Here is a 12,774-nt window from a genome sequence, read left to right as displayed (position 1 = left end):
AGCAACCTTTGGTTTAAGCTTCACGACCAGCATGAACCTTGAGGTTCATAACATTCCTTCCCTTCTCATAATTGTAATTCAAAAGTAAACGAGCTTACAACAACATTCTTCATTTTTTTTAATTATAAACAAGATGAACCAGGAGGTGTGCCTTTAAGCTAATAAGCTGCCAAACAAGCTGTCTGCCTTCGGCCACATGAAGCTTAATTTAAATCCTTTCTACATATATTTTGTCCATCCGACTGTAATGGGAAGCCTCAAAAAATAATGTAATTTGGATTGGTTTATGATTTGAATCACCAAAACTAGAAAGCTGCACCGGGTCCACTAAGACCCTGATCCCTCCCAACATCACATGTCGTTCACGATGAAAGCCACACACTAGTAACTACCAAGTTCACGAGCACAAATGTATAAAATTTAAGGCTGTTGATGGACAACATCAGGCAATGAGGGTGAAGTTGAACCACTGTATTTGCTGGGCAATGGCGTGTTCCTTCGGGACGTGCGTTTTGTGGGGACCAGACTCTCCCGCTCCCACACTTCTTTGGCTTCATAAATGTCATCATCATCCCCACCTTTGAAGACCGGGTGGATGTAAGCACTTTTGAGGTACTCTTTCAGATTGAAGTTTGGCTCCCTTGCACGTTCCAGCGTGTCTTTCATCATTGCTTCCTAAATGCACAACAAAGAAACAATGGGAATCAGTTAGTGTATTTTCATCATTGCATCCCACAATACACGCTCACATAACAGAATGAAAATAATTAGTTCCCATGGAACATATAGTGCATTTTTAAAACATAAAATAAACTAGTAACTAGTAAAAGCCTACGTGCCAGTATGGAACTTAATGTCTTCAAGTCTACTATGTCTTTATAACGAGAATGAAGGTTTTTAAGATTTTGTTGCTTTTGAGATTTAAGCATCAAAGGCCCTGCAATGATTCAATCAACATGGTTGTATAACTAATGTTTATCTGTTTCTTTTATTTTTCTCTTGAAAAATAACTAATGGTTGCATTGTCTTTATTTTGTTGTTTATTTTTCTCTTGAAAGAGAAAGATGATCCAAAACCCTCAAAAGTTTCCCTTGTTGAATTTCAGTCTGGAAAAACATTTTTTTCTTAGCGAGAATTTGTGACTTCAAGGATCCCAAAACCATGAAGTGGGGATCAAAGAGGAGTGCAACACATCTCCAAAGAGTTAATTTTTCAGATTTTACATGCCCTTTGTTTAGTGCACATATCTTGCAAGGGAAATGCACCCCAGGAACAAAGATCATATAATGATCAATAAAAAATAAAAAATAGTATGTTAGCTAATAAAAAAGAAGCATGCACCCCAGGAAGCGTACACATATCTTGTACGAGAAATGCACCCCAGGAACAAAGATCATATAATGATCAATAAAAAATAACATAATACGTTAGTGTTAAGTTTCATCCATTATTCAAGCAATCACATAAGCTAATAATAAAGAAGCGTACACTAGTTCCAACTAACCTGCAACGGATATCTAACAAACGCAGGTTCAAAACGTTTTTTGCAAAACCTATGGAACCATATGGTGAGCACTGGAAGCGTAATGAGGAAGGGACTTGACTGTGCTGCTGATTTTGTACTCAATAGACCCATTAGAAGCAACTGTGATATAATCAATGCAGCTATAATACGCCCATGGACATCAGGCCAGAATGCCGCTCCACTCTCATATTCCTGATTATAAACATTTATAATCTGTATCATACAAAAACTTAAATTAGACAAAAAAAGAGAGATTATCTAGACAAATACAGCAAACAATACCAAGTATGATTTCTAAAGCACGGGATAGCACAAAAGGAAATAGTGAAGACTTCTGAAGACACTACAATTACATTAAAAATGTTCAATAGAGATTTCCAGTGAATGAACATACAGAAACTCTAGCCAGAAAAAAAAACGGAGTGAGAATCTAAATGAACATTTATTTCATCAACAATAAGCAGCAATGGTGAAAATTTTATTCCACAACTTAGTGTAACCATGGTTTTAAAACTCGTTTTGACGTCTCCATCTCGTCCATGAACAAGATCGAGTTGTCTCAGACGAGTTTTTTGATACGTTTGAGTCGTCTCATTCAACAATGCGACAAATGAACCATGGTTTTAAATCTCATCCAATACGTTTGACTTGCCTATCCGTCTTGTTGGTGGATGACCAAGATGTATCGGTCGATACCGAGACATATTGGATGAGTTGTCTCGGTCTCAGACGAGATATAAAACCATGAGTGTAACTGAAATTATGAGTACCCTTTGACCTAAAACTTAACCACTTGTCAACTAATGTCTTCAACACTTACCTTGAGCTAGAAAGTGTAAAACAAGCATTTCCTCACTTTTATGTAAGAAGTGCAAACATTCTCTTTTTCTGATAGGTAAAGTAATGCAAACATTGTCCTCCGCATCTTTAGAGAAGATGAACAACTGGGTGCCCTCTTCTTAATTTAGACTTTTAAGGAGAAGCATTTTCTCTCATTAATCAATAAGCAGCAAGTGAAGAACTAACTTTTCTAGATAAATCTAACTCTAAATGACCAAACACTAGAAGATATCTGTCACAGATTATAGATAGACTATGTAACTTAAAATTATAAGAGTTACTGAAGGAGTGTCCCTTTGACTCATCATGGTTAACTTGTATGTGTAATTTCTACATAGAGGATTCAATGATTTGTCAGATATATTCAACTCCTAGCTTCCCACATGACCCCATACCCAAAAAATGCCACATGCCACATCAGCGAGACGTAAAAAAAAAGGGGTTTCAACTCCTGGGGTAGAGTGCTGACAATTCAGAGGGTCCTAGAAAGTGTCACTTGGCATTTTTGGGGTCATGGTAGCCTTGCTTAAAGGAAAGTGCTGAACTGACTTCATTGGGAGCTGCGTTCAACACTCCACTGATGTGGCAGTGCACAGAGAACCATAGATTTTTTTCCTTGTATCGTGACAAAAGATATATATGGTTCTCTGTGCACGGCCATTTCAGCACAGTGTTGAATGCAGTGTCCAACGAAGTCAGTATGGAACGACACTTATTTAAATTTTCTTTTAAATTGTTCATCTCCCTTGATTCATGAGTGAAGTAGGTTCTCATATCTCTCTTACACATAACACAAAGTCATACAAGATTGTTCATCCCTCTTGATTCATGAATGAAAAAAGAAAATGCATTATTCTGAAGTTGAAGTAAAGAACACAAAACCCAAATTTATAAGTAAAATGCCAATTACTTACCTGATGGCGAAATACAACATATGCCAGGCCAAAGAATACTATTATGAAAGGAAGTAGAATCGGTGTAACGACTGCATAAACAAGTCCAAGTAAGAAATAGAATTGTATTTGAGGTTCTCCTGTGTTAAAACCAAGACTTCCTGGATCCATTGCCTCTTCCCTATCCTTTTCCGTCTTCACTAAGAGGAAATTCTTCAAATGGAACATTATCAACGGTTTCAACCTTAGAATCTCCCCAGCAACTCCAGCCCATCCATCAACCATTATATAAGTAATAAAGAAAGTTGCTTTCATTGGAATTGACACACCGATTGTTTTTGGAATACTGCATAAATAAACCCATTTATCAAATATGACATCTCTCAATGAAATTCTAACTTCGGGTGGGAAAAAAGATGACCAAGGAATTTGAAAAATGATTGAAGAAGTTTGTGTTTTTAAAAGGTACAGAAACATTATAAACATACTGCATGTCGGTGAGGGAACGTACTCATTTGCCGATTGGTGGATAAAAGAATCTAGTTGTTCAAATGCAGTTCCAGTGATTATGCTCCCAAGGAACACATTAACAAGTATGAAAAGATAATATTTAGCTGCAGATCTCCTCTCCAGAGCTGATATAGAGACTAAGCCTTCAATTTTAGACATTAACATCAATATTGTTGGAAGAAGAATGAGGAATATCTTTAAAGCAATCCCAGGTAGAAAACCTTGGATGATTGGCTTGATTACATGCCTGCATGAAAATTCAGGCTATTGTGAATATATGCTAGTTAGTAACACTTATTAAACAACTGACTAAACAATGGGCATAACTTGCAACCCCTAAGGGCTGCCACAGAGAAAGAAAGGTTTATTTAAGTAGATAATGAGGAAAAAGTAACACTAAAATTTAAAAGTAAATTAATCCCATCAAAGACTTATCCCATTGATTTGGGGTCAGTTGTTACTCCATTCAATTTGTTCTAGAATCACATCTTGTTCATATCTGCTTATACTATCTCCTACAATTTAAAAGTAAATGACAACATTTCCATACACCATAATTCTATGCAATATCTTTAAGTAGTTATAGGGACCATCATTAACCAACCATAATTAGTCTTTAACACCTTAGTAGGAATGCAACATGAAGCGAGCAAATCTTTTTAAGTAAAATATTACTAAAATGAAGAGCAACACCGCCATACTGAGCCTTATAAGTAGAGTATACTCACATTTCAATCACAGGTTTCAGAAATGGTGCTGCCTTCTCAATTCCTTCAATGTTTGCAAGGGACTGTACCATTGCTATTGGGATCATAAAAAAGAAAGTAAGGAAGAAGAAAGCAACAGCTATAATCAGCCTCCGAATTGCAAGTGAAACAAAAGGAATCGCGAGGTTGTGCCAATAGACATCTCTGGGCTCAGGAGCCCACTCTGTCAACCATACAGTTGGATTTCTGGACTGCTGAGTTTGTGCACAAACGGCAGCGGCCCACCGAGTTTTAAAGGAAACAAATGCTGCTGGCATGATTGACTTAGGGTTGTTCGCAATCTTTTTTTGCTCTGCTTCTATCTGCCCTTCCACAAAATCACCAGAAATGACGAAAAACACATAATTAGCACTCGGTATTTACTCAAATTAAATTAAATTAGAGTGGAAAAATTCAAATAACATATCAAGCAGAGAATTAGGGACAAACTCAATCCAATCACTTCAACCAATTAGATCCATTTCATGGAGCATTGGTACTGAAAAATAAAGATCCTTGGCATAGGCCAGGCTACGTGTTCCAGGTTTAAGATAAGAAAATTAAGCAAGTACTATACTTGAAGCCCCACTTGTGCAAAGAAGGAAGCTGACATTATGTACAAAAACAAAATTTTATGTAAGAATTTCAATAGTGAGATAGACAATAGGAAACATACAACCTTTTAGTCCATAATGTTTTAAAAAAATACATTAGATCCACGTGCCAGAAGGCTATTGAGTTGAAACGTGCCACATGGGAAGGGCGACATGCAAAACATGTTGAGTCTGCCACCTCAGATGCAATGTGTAATAAATGGAGCCCCCATCTAGAGTAATGTCATGCACAGCCCATAAAGAAAACAAACATTCCTTAAACATCATTTTATATATGCCAATAATGGAAGAAATCTTCCAAAAAGTGGGTATGGCCAGCTTTACTGTGTAATAAACATACAACCTTTAGACCCAACGTGCCAGAAGGCTATTGGGTCGAAACTTGCCACATGGGAAGGGTGACATGCTAAACATGTTGAGTCTGCCTCCTCAGATGCAATGTGTAATAAACGGAGCCCCCATCTAGAGTAATATTATGCACAAGCCATAAAGAAAACAAACATTCTTTAAACATCTTTTTATATGTGACAATAATGGAAGAAATCTTCCAAAAAGTGGGTATTGCCAGCTTTACTATGTAATAAATACTAGGCTTCACTCAATATGTTAGTTTAGATATGTTGAGGATCGTCCCACAATTACTTCTCTTAGAAAAAAAAACTCGTAACTCCTCAAGTTATTTTTGGGATTGAAATTCAATGAAATACTAATAGCATTTTGTTTCTATATGTATTACATGAACTTATGGTTGAGTTTAGTTCCACATTGGACACTCATTGCCTCAAGCTCATGGGCCTCTCCACTCATAGTCAATTGGTTTTGAGTTGGACCCCCAAATTTATCATGGTATCAAAGCAGGCCTTTCTCTCTTCAACGTCACCCAGTTCATATCTCCACGTGCTTTGGCTCAATCTGGCCTACACGTGCGTGGGCGTGTTGAGTTTAATCCCACATTGGGCACTCATTGCCTTTCTCTCCCCTTGTAAGCTTCTGGGCCTCTCCACTCATAACCACTTGGTTTTGAGTTGGATCCCCAAATTTATCACCTATTAAGGCAATTAAAATACCTAACCCATTAGTTTCATGATGTGAACTTGTAATGTTACTGACCGGAGATATATAATGAACGAGCAATAGTTGCATGTCCCATTCAAGACTTCATGAACAAGCAAAAAACAAAACAGAGTCCTATTTTTCTTTTTCTTTTTTTCCCTTAAAAAAGAAAGTCTTAAGGACATTAATAAAATATAAACAACAAAATGTTCATGGGGTAGAAATTACTCGGAAAGAGGAATAAAAATGACTTTTCAAGTAATTACCAAACTAACACTATTAACATTTCAAAAAGTAGGTACCCTGCAAGAAGCTCAACAAGCAGTACTTACTTCTTTTGATAGCTTTTCGATCTCAGATGTGTAATAATCAATTGAATCCACTTTATCTCCGCAAAGGCCTAGAAAACTAGTCTGTTTAACAAAAGCAATACACATAAGGAGATCAGTGGCCAATGAGAAAAATAGCACGATGCCACATTTATTAAACATGTAAGGAGTAAAGACACTAGAACTTAAAAAAAATTGACCTAAGCATAAAGTCCTGAGCATTGTAGTACCTTCCTTGTTGGCCGTTTAGATTGATTTCTAGAGTATTTAATCTGATTGTAATCAAGCCAGTTCTGCATCTTTGTCTTATCCTCCACCAGCTTAGAAAGTTTGTTTGCATCGTATACAACCTGCATGACTTCTCTATATTAACAAAAAAGGAAAAATTTCTCCAACGCTATAACAATAATAGTTCAATTGAAAATTGCAGTACAAGGGTTCACAGAACAGGATAGAAGACAATTGAAATATATATAATGGGACATAAACAGAAAATTGTAAATATATATTCTGAAAGAAGATATTTATGTTTGACGATCAAACCGTACAATGGGTCATCCTTACTAAGATCATCATGACTACCATTCTGAATCTCCATAAAAGCTTGTCCAAATTAATAGTTTAAACAGTTTTTTTTTTTTTCCATTTGAAGCCAACTTTTCATGAGATTAGGAAAAGATGGAACGAATTGATATTTTTTTAGAATGGTCTCCACAGTATCTCATTGTACGGTCTCCACAGTATCTCCATAAAAGCTTGTCCGAATTAATAGTTTAAACAGTTTTTTTTTTTTCCATTTGAAGCCAACTTTTCATGAGATTAGGAAGAGATGGAACGAATTGATATTTTTTTAGAATGGTCTCCACAGTATCTCATTGTACGGTTGGACTGTCCAACATGATGTTCATGTGGGACATTCAAGAGGGACTGAGGAAGTAGAAATCAGTATTATCTGGGCCCCACACACACATTGAAAAGTTTCAACTACAAGGACCTAACCTGATGAGTGAGATAGTGGTCTGGATGGTTGACCAAAAAAAAATGCTCCACAAGCTCACTAACTGATTCGTCAGGATCCGGGGGGACATTTCTCACAAGGACCTGTAGAGGATCAAAATTCATAATGAGAAGCGTTTTCATGTAAGTATATGGATGGTCGATCCCCTTCAGAGGGAAAGAGTAGGATTGCCAATCCGTGATTATCAACATTTTGGGGTGGTTGTTCTTTTGGTGCAACCAATTCAAGGGTCTATTTTTTGAGGATTCTCTCTTAAAAATTATATTAAATTGATGAAAAATAGAGTTCATACTGTAAACTGATCTGGACGACGTTGCTCTGATGCAAGAAAATGCAATCTCATCGACGCCATTAATTCATACTCCTTATGCAGAATATAACATGTCCAAAAGGTAAAGACATAAGCCATCACTAAATGAGTCCAAAACCTGAAATATAGAAAATGATCAGAACTTTGTTGCACAAACAAGCTAAGTGAAATAATTTCTTTGTTCTCAGTGACCAATAGGGTATCAATTGAACTTCTTATAAAATTGGATATGCTATGTCCCCAAGCAAAATTGAAGGTACAATCTGGATTATTCAGTGAACCCAAAATTTATGACACGAGGAGAACAGATTTATAATCAAATTTAGAGCATATATTATAATCAAATTTAGAGCATATAGATTGTAAAAGTTCATGACGTATTCTTACTTAAAAAAAATTATAACGTCAGTATTGTTTATTAATTGTATCATGCGGTCATGCACTTTACTTAATGAAATATAGTCATGGTAAAGCTTCCATTTTTCACGGAAATAAGAAAATCAAAATAATATTGAGAAAAGAAAAGGAAAAATAAAAAGAAAAGAAATAATGAAAGAATATGATATTGTTCGCAAGTCAGGGTGCCATGAATAATGCAAAAATATTTCACCAACAAAAGATGGTTACATACCTTTTTGATCCAGTAGGAATATTTGAAATAGAAAGTTTATCTATGTCACTGAAAGTTACATTTGAACGTTCTAGTGTATCGTTAGTCCAATTGACAGGTACCAAGATTGCAAAAGCAAGGAATGTGATTGGAACAAAGATTTTAAGGCTGCCAAGAAATAAATAAAGAAGATAATTAGAACCAAAGAAAAGAAAGTACAAAACATTGCAGGAAGATTAATTCATTTAGGATTTGAGATAATATCTACAACAAATAAAGCAATGCTCCATCCAGAAGAAAGAGGATTTAAAAAGTAATAACCATGTATGTTTTTACATTCACATTATAATCAAGGTGTTGGATTACTTTTAAATAATTGAAAATAGGTAGAATTACAAAAACATATATAAAACTTCATGAATTTACGTTTCCGGATGCGTTTTGGATTCTAGATTCTATTCTTTCCCATAAACCGATTCCTATGCATAACTGATGTTAGTTAACATCGGATTATGAAAAGATTGTCCCATAATCAGAAACACAATAAAACATGTGTCTTCCCAGTTGCAGGTAAATTGAGTATAGCCTAAAAACAAATATAAGAAGTTCTGAAATTATCCTTTACAGAAGTATATATGTCATATCAATTCCTTGGAAACACCTTTTTTGTGGCCAAAAGGTTGCTGTGGTCTCTCACCCCTTTTGCAGTGTGTTTGAGGGTTATGGCCCTGGAGACAAACGACCACATTTTCGAAGATTTTGGGATGTCTTTAATTTTGGTGCAAAGTTTTCAAAGAGTTCTAAGTGGTGCTATTTGGGGATGTCTTGGGGAGATGGGAGTCAGTTTGTAGTACTTCATCTGTTTTTTGCGTGGGTTGCTGCTTGTTTGTTGTGGTTATTGGGTGTAGTGTTTTTGTAAGTGGGCTGGTCTCCTCGACCTCTCTTTTCTTATTAATAAATTGAACTCATCTGAAAAAAATATATATGTTGTATCATTTTTTATTGGAATGAACCATCTCGGGAAGGGGCCCATTGTTTGATAGATGTAAAGAAGTCGCTATGTTACTATCCAAGGAGATAAGGATAACTCTTGGAGTGTTCTCAAACACACCTCAAAAAATTACCTTCTTGGGAAAGTTAAAAAAATTGTATATTAATTTTGAAAATTTTCAATTATTCTTTTTAACCAAGAGCCAAGTGGAATGTAGCACAAAAATAGATGTCAAAATAGAAAAAAATTGTGTCATAGTTGGCTGGCCATTTGAAAACCTCAGCCAAGTCAAGTGATTTGTAGAATCTTGTGGTGTCTATGAAACTCAGACAAGAAAGGAACGTCATAATAATTTTCACTAAATTGTTCACACACCCAACTCCTTACCAAATCCTTAACCAAACCAAGCTAAGACTATGCATACCCAAGGCCATACCAACTAAAACTAGGCACATACAACTCCATACCAAATTCCTAGACTTTTAATGTTCATAGAAAGAAGCAAAATTATGTTCCCATATTACAAGTAACTAACTAAATTCAAAAACAAAAAGAACAAGATTGATAAAAGTAAACAACAAAATGAAAAGAAAAGAAAAGAGGTTGGAGTCTATTGGAGCATACCCAAGCCAGTAAATCCGCAAGTAAGCAACAGAGTCAAGTCCTGCATGGTCAATAAGCTCGGGTTCTGGCATTCTCAATGCATCCGGCATCCAATTTAGAAACCTCACATACGATCTAAAGTCCAAATTAACAAACTTGCTCACAAATGCTCCTGAGTGCATCGGACTACTTCTTAGACCCTTAAGATACCATTTGGGAAAGTATACCCTATCATTGAAGGGTTGCAATCTTAGTATGGCAAATGCCACAAAGAAAGCTAATGCAGTGAGAATATTGATAGTTGCTGCAACCCCTATGTCTACAAGTGTAGCCATCTAACCCTTCCAAAGAAAGATGACAATTATTCCCTGCAAAGAAGTAAACTCTTATATAAGATAATTTGCTCCAAAAAAAGAATTATAAATCAAACCAACAACATGAAGCAATAACGTATCATAGACTAATAATAAAATTAAAAAAAATCCCCAAAAAGAACACAACAATACATACATACATACATATATGGGTTAGGTTCAACTTGTAAACTGGGGTTAGAAGTCTCCGAATGGGCTGGTTTTTGGTGAAGATGATGTCCTCATCATAGTGATCATCCTCACAAAAATCAGCCCATTCGGAAACTTCTAACCCATATATTGAAAAATGTTTGGCACAAAGTTCGGTTTTGTATATGGCCCTTGAAGTGAGATACATATATTATAATGTTAAATACTCGACAATCAAGAAACAACATGTTGATAAAGTGAGATAGCAGAGACAAGGAAGTTGGCTAAGAAGAAAAATAAAAATAAAATTATAAGACATTTAGTTTCCAATCTCCAACTCAAAATTCAAATGTGGACCCATTACTGAATTTCCAATCTCAAACTCAAAATTCAAAAGATTCTTGGATAAATTTGTGATCTCCAAAGTTTTGATTTAAGTACTTCCTTCATTATTTCCATTTCTTTTTTACAATATCTATTAATTCCATCCATTATAAACAACTAAAGGCAACCATTAAACAAAAAACCCAGTAATCCTGAAGTCCTCAACAATCAAATAAAAAAACTTCAACAAGATAACACACAAAATTGTTCTTATCTAAAACTAAACTCAAAAACACCAAAACAAAACAAAGATGAATTAACCCATTAAAGAGAAGTTTAAAAGGTTCATACCCAGAATTAGTAGTCTTCTGAACTCTATTTGATGATTCACAAACAACAAAAACCCAAACAGACTGAATCAACTTTGGGAAAAAACGAAAAGCAGAGTTGCAGATCTGAACAAGAACAAAAGAGATTCAATTTCCTTTAAAGTTGAAGAACAAAAGAGAGTACTAATGAACTCTTTTGACTAGTAAAGTGAGATTCTGCTAAAATACGCCTTTTTTCACAGAAGAAAAAGAGAAAAAAAAAAAAGACAAGATGAAGATGGAGGCTGTTACGTTTTCTGTCGCTTTTACATCATGCCTTAAATATTTGTTGTCGGCCTTTGCCTCTAACGGCTACTTTTTTTATGAATTTATGTGTGGAATGATACAATGCTCCGAATTCCACTAAATTTCAATGGTCCTATCAAATGAATGCCACGTGTCAAATTTGAGATACTTCCATGTGTTTTCAACCTCCTTACGTGTCCTTTAGAATAATTGCGTTAGATTCTTATTGAGTTGTCAGATTTCTCACAGCTTTGATATTCATAGTCAAATCTAATTTGATAGTATTCTATCAATTTTGGATTATATCAAATTCAATTTGATACACAAAATATAAATAAACTCGACATTTTGTTAACACGTGCCCTTACCTTAAGATACAATGAGAATTTGACTTACCTATGTGGCATACTCAATCGACACCCTGATGTGATAGGTTTAGAAATCGTAGATCTATTATCCTCAAGATACAAAATTATAATTCTCATATCTCGAGAAGAGCAGGTCTACGATTTTCAAACCTACCATATCAAGGGTGTCAATTGAATATGCCAAGTGAGTAAGTAAGATTATCATGATTTTACATTAAATGTACTTTGAAAATTTATAATCCTACTAAAAATGTTTTCCAATATTTTTATATTTTATTATCCTTAAAAGGTATATTTTCAAGATGTATTTAATGCACCTTAAGGAGTGCCCTTAGGACACATTTTAACAAAACCCAAAATTTACAACATTTCTCACATGTTATCATATTAATATCAGGGCCCATTGAGTTAGAACATGGTACCAATCTCATAGGTTATCAAATGGGATCCTTATTGACTTTAATCTAGATACAATGTTAGCAGATCGAAATGGAATGGATTTTGGATCTTGTCACATGTATTGATAGCCCAATTAGGTACTAATCCGATATAATACTTAATATTTAGAGCCAATCCAATTCAAAAAATTCAAGAACGTAATCCAATCTAATCTTATTTGATGATAATATATAAAAGGGGACAGTTCATGGGACAATAATTGTGACAACATATATGACAAGGATTTTTGTCTTATATGGATTGGAGGTTTTGGAATGGACTGATTTATAGTAAGAATAATCTCCTCACCATAGAAATCATCCTCACCAAAAATCAACTCATTCCAAAACTTCTAACCCATCAAAACGAGTTTATAAAAAAATGGACAGTCCACGATTCTTCAACTTGTAAATTATAGAGATCATCCTTACCAAAAATCAGCTCATTCCGAAACTTTTACCCCATCAAAAGTGATTTACAAAATT

The 12,774-nt window shown here is 35.1% G+C and overlaps 1 protein-coding gene across 1 annotated transcript; it reads right to left on the bottom strand.

Annotated features, from left to right (window-relative positions):
- On the bottom strand, positions 1–11,483 carry LOC147391917 (hyperosmolality-gated Ca2+ permeable channel 1.2-like). The gene is made up of 12 exons (XM_086458852.1): positions 11,221–11,483; positions 10,064–10,410; positions 8,470–8,616; positions 7,821–7,956; positions 7,510–7,611; positions 6,741–6,860; positions 6,514–6,594; positions 4,497–4,837; positions 3,770–4,015; positions 3,280–3,604; positions 1,505–1,738; positions 1–675 (listed from the first exon to the last, which is right to left on the bottom strand). Exons 2-12 carry the CDS (start codon positions 10,375–10,377, stop codon positions 421–423), a joined length of 2,301 nt encoding a protein of 766 aa, XP_086314978.1. The 5' UTR covers positions 10,378–10,410; positions 11,221–11,483; the 3' UTR covers positions 1–420.
- Positions 11,484–12,774: the final 1,291 nt, after the last annotated feature.

Source organism: Akebia trifoliata, chromosome 11 (assembly GCF_017979445.1).
Source record: "Akebia trifoliata isolate Shusen 1 chromosome 11, ASM1797944v1, whole genome shotgun sequence".
Classification (NCBI taxonomy): domain Eukaryota; kingdom Viridiplantae; phylum Streptophyta; class Magnoliopsida; order Ranunculales; family Lardizabalaceae; genus Akebia; species Akebia trifoliata.
Note: the sequence above shows the minus strand (reverse complement) of the source record. Positions and strands in the feature narration are given on the sequence as shown.

Bases quoted from the DNA above. Each gene is read 5' to 3' on its own strand.
- LOC147391917 (XM_086458852.1), bottom strand. From the start codon at position 10,377: ATGGCTACACTTGTAGACATAGGGGTTGCAGCAACTATCAATATTCTC. The intron at 7,957-8,469 runs GTATGTAACCAT...TCTATATTTCAG, and splicing joins ATTCCTACTGGATCAAAAAG to GTTTTGGACTCATTTAGTGA. The intron at 4,016-4,496 runs GTGAGTATACTC...ATTTTCATGCAG, and splicing joins CTGAAACCTGTGATTGAAAT to GCATGTAATCAAGCCAATCA.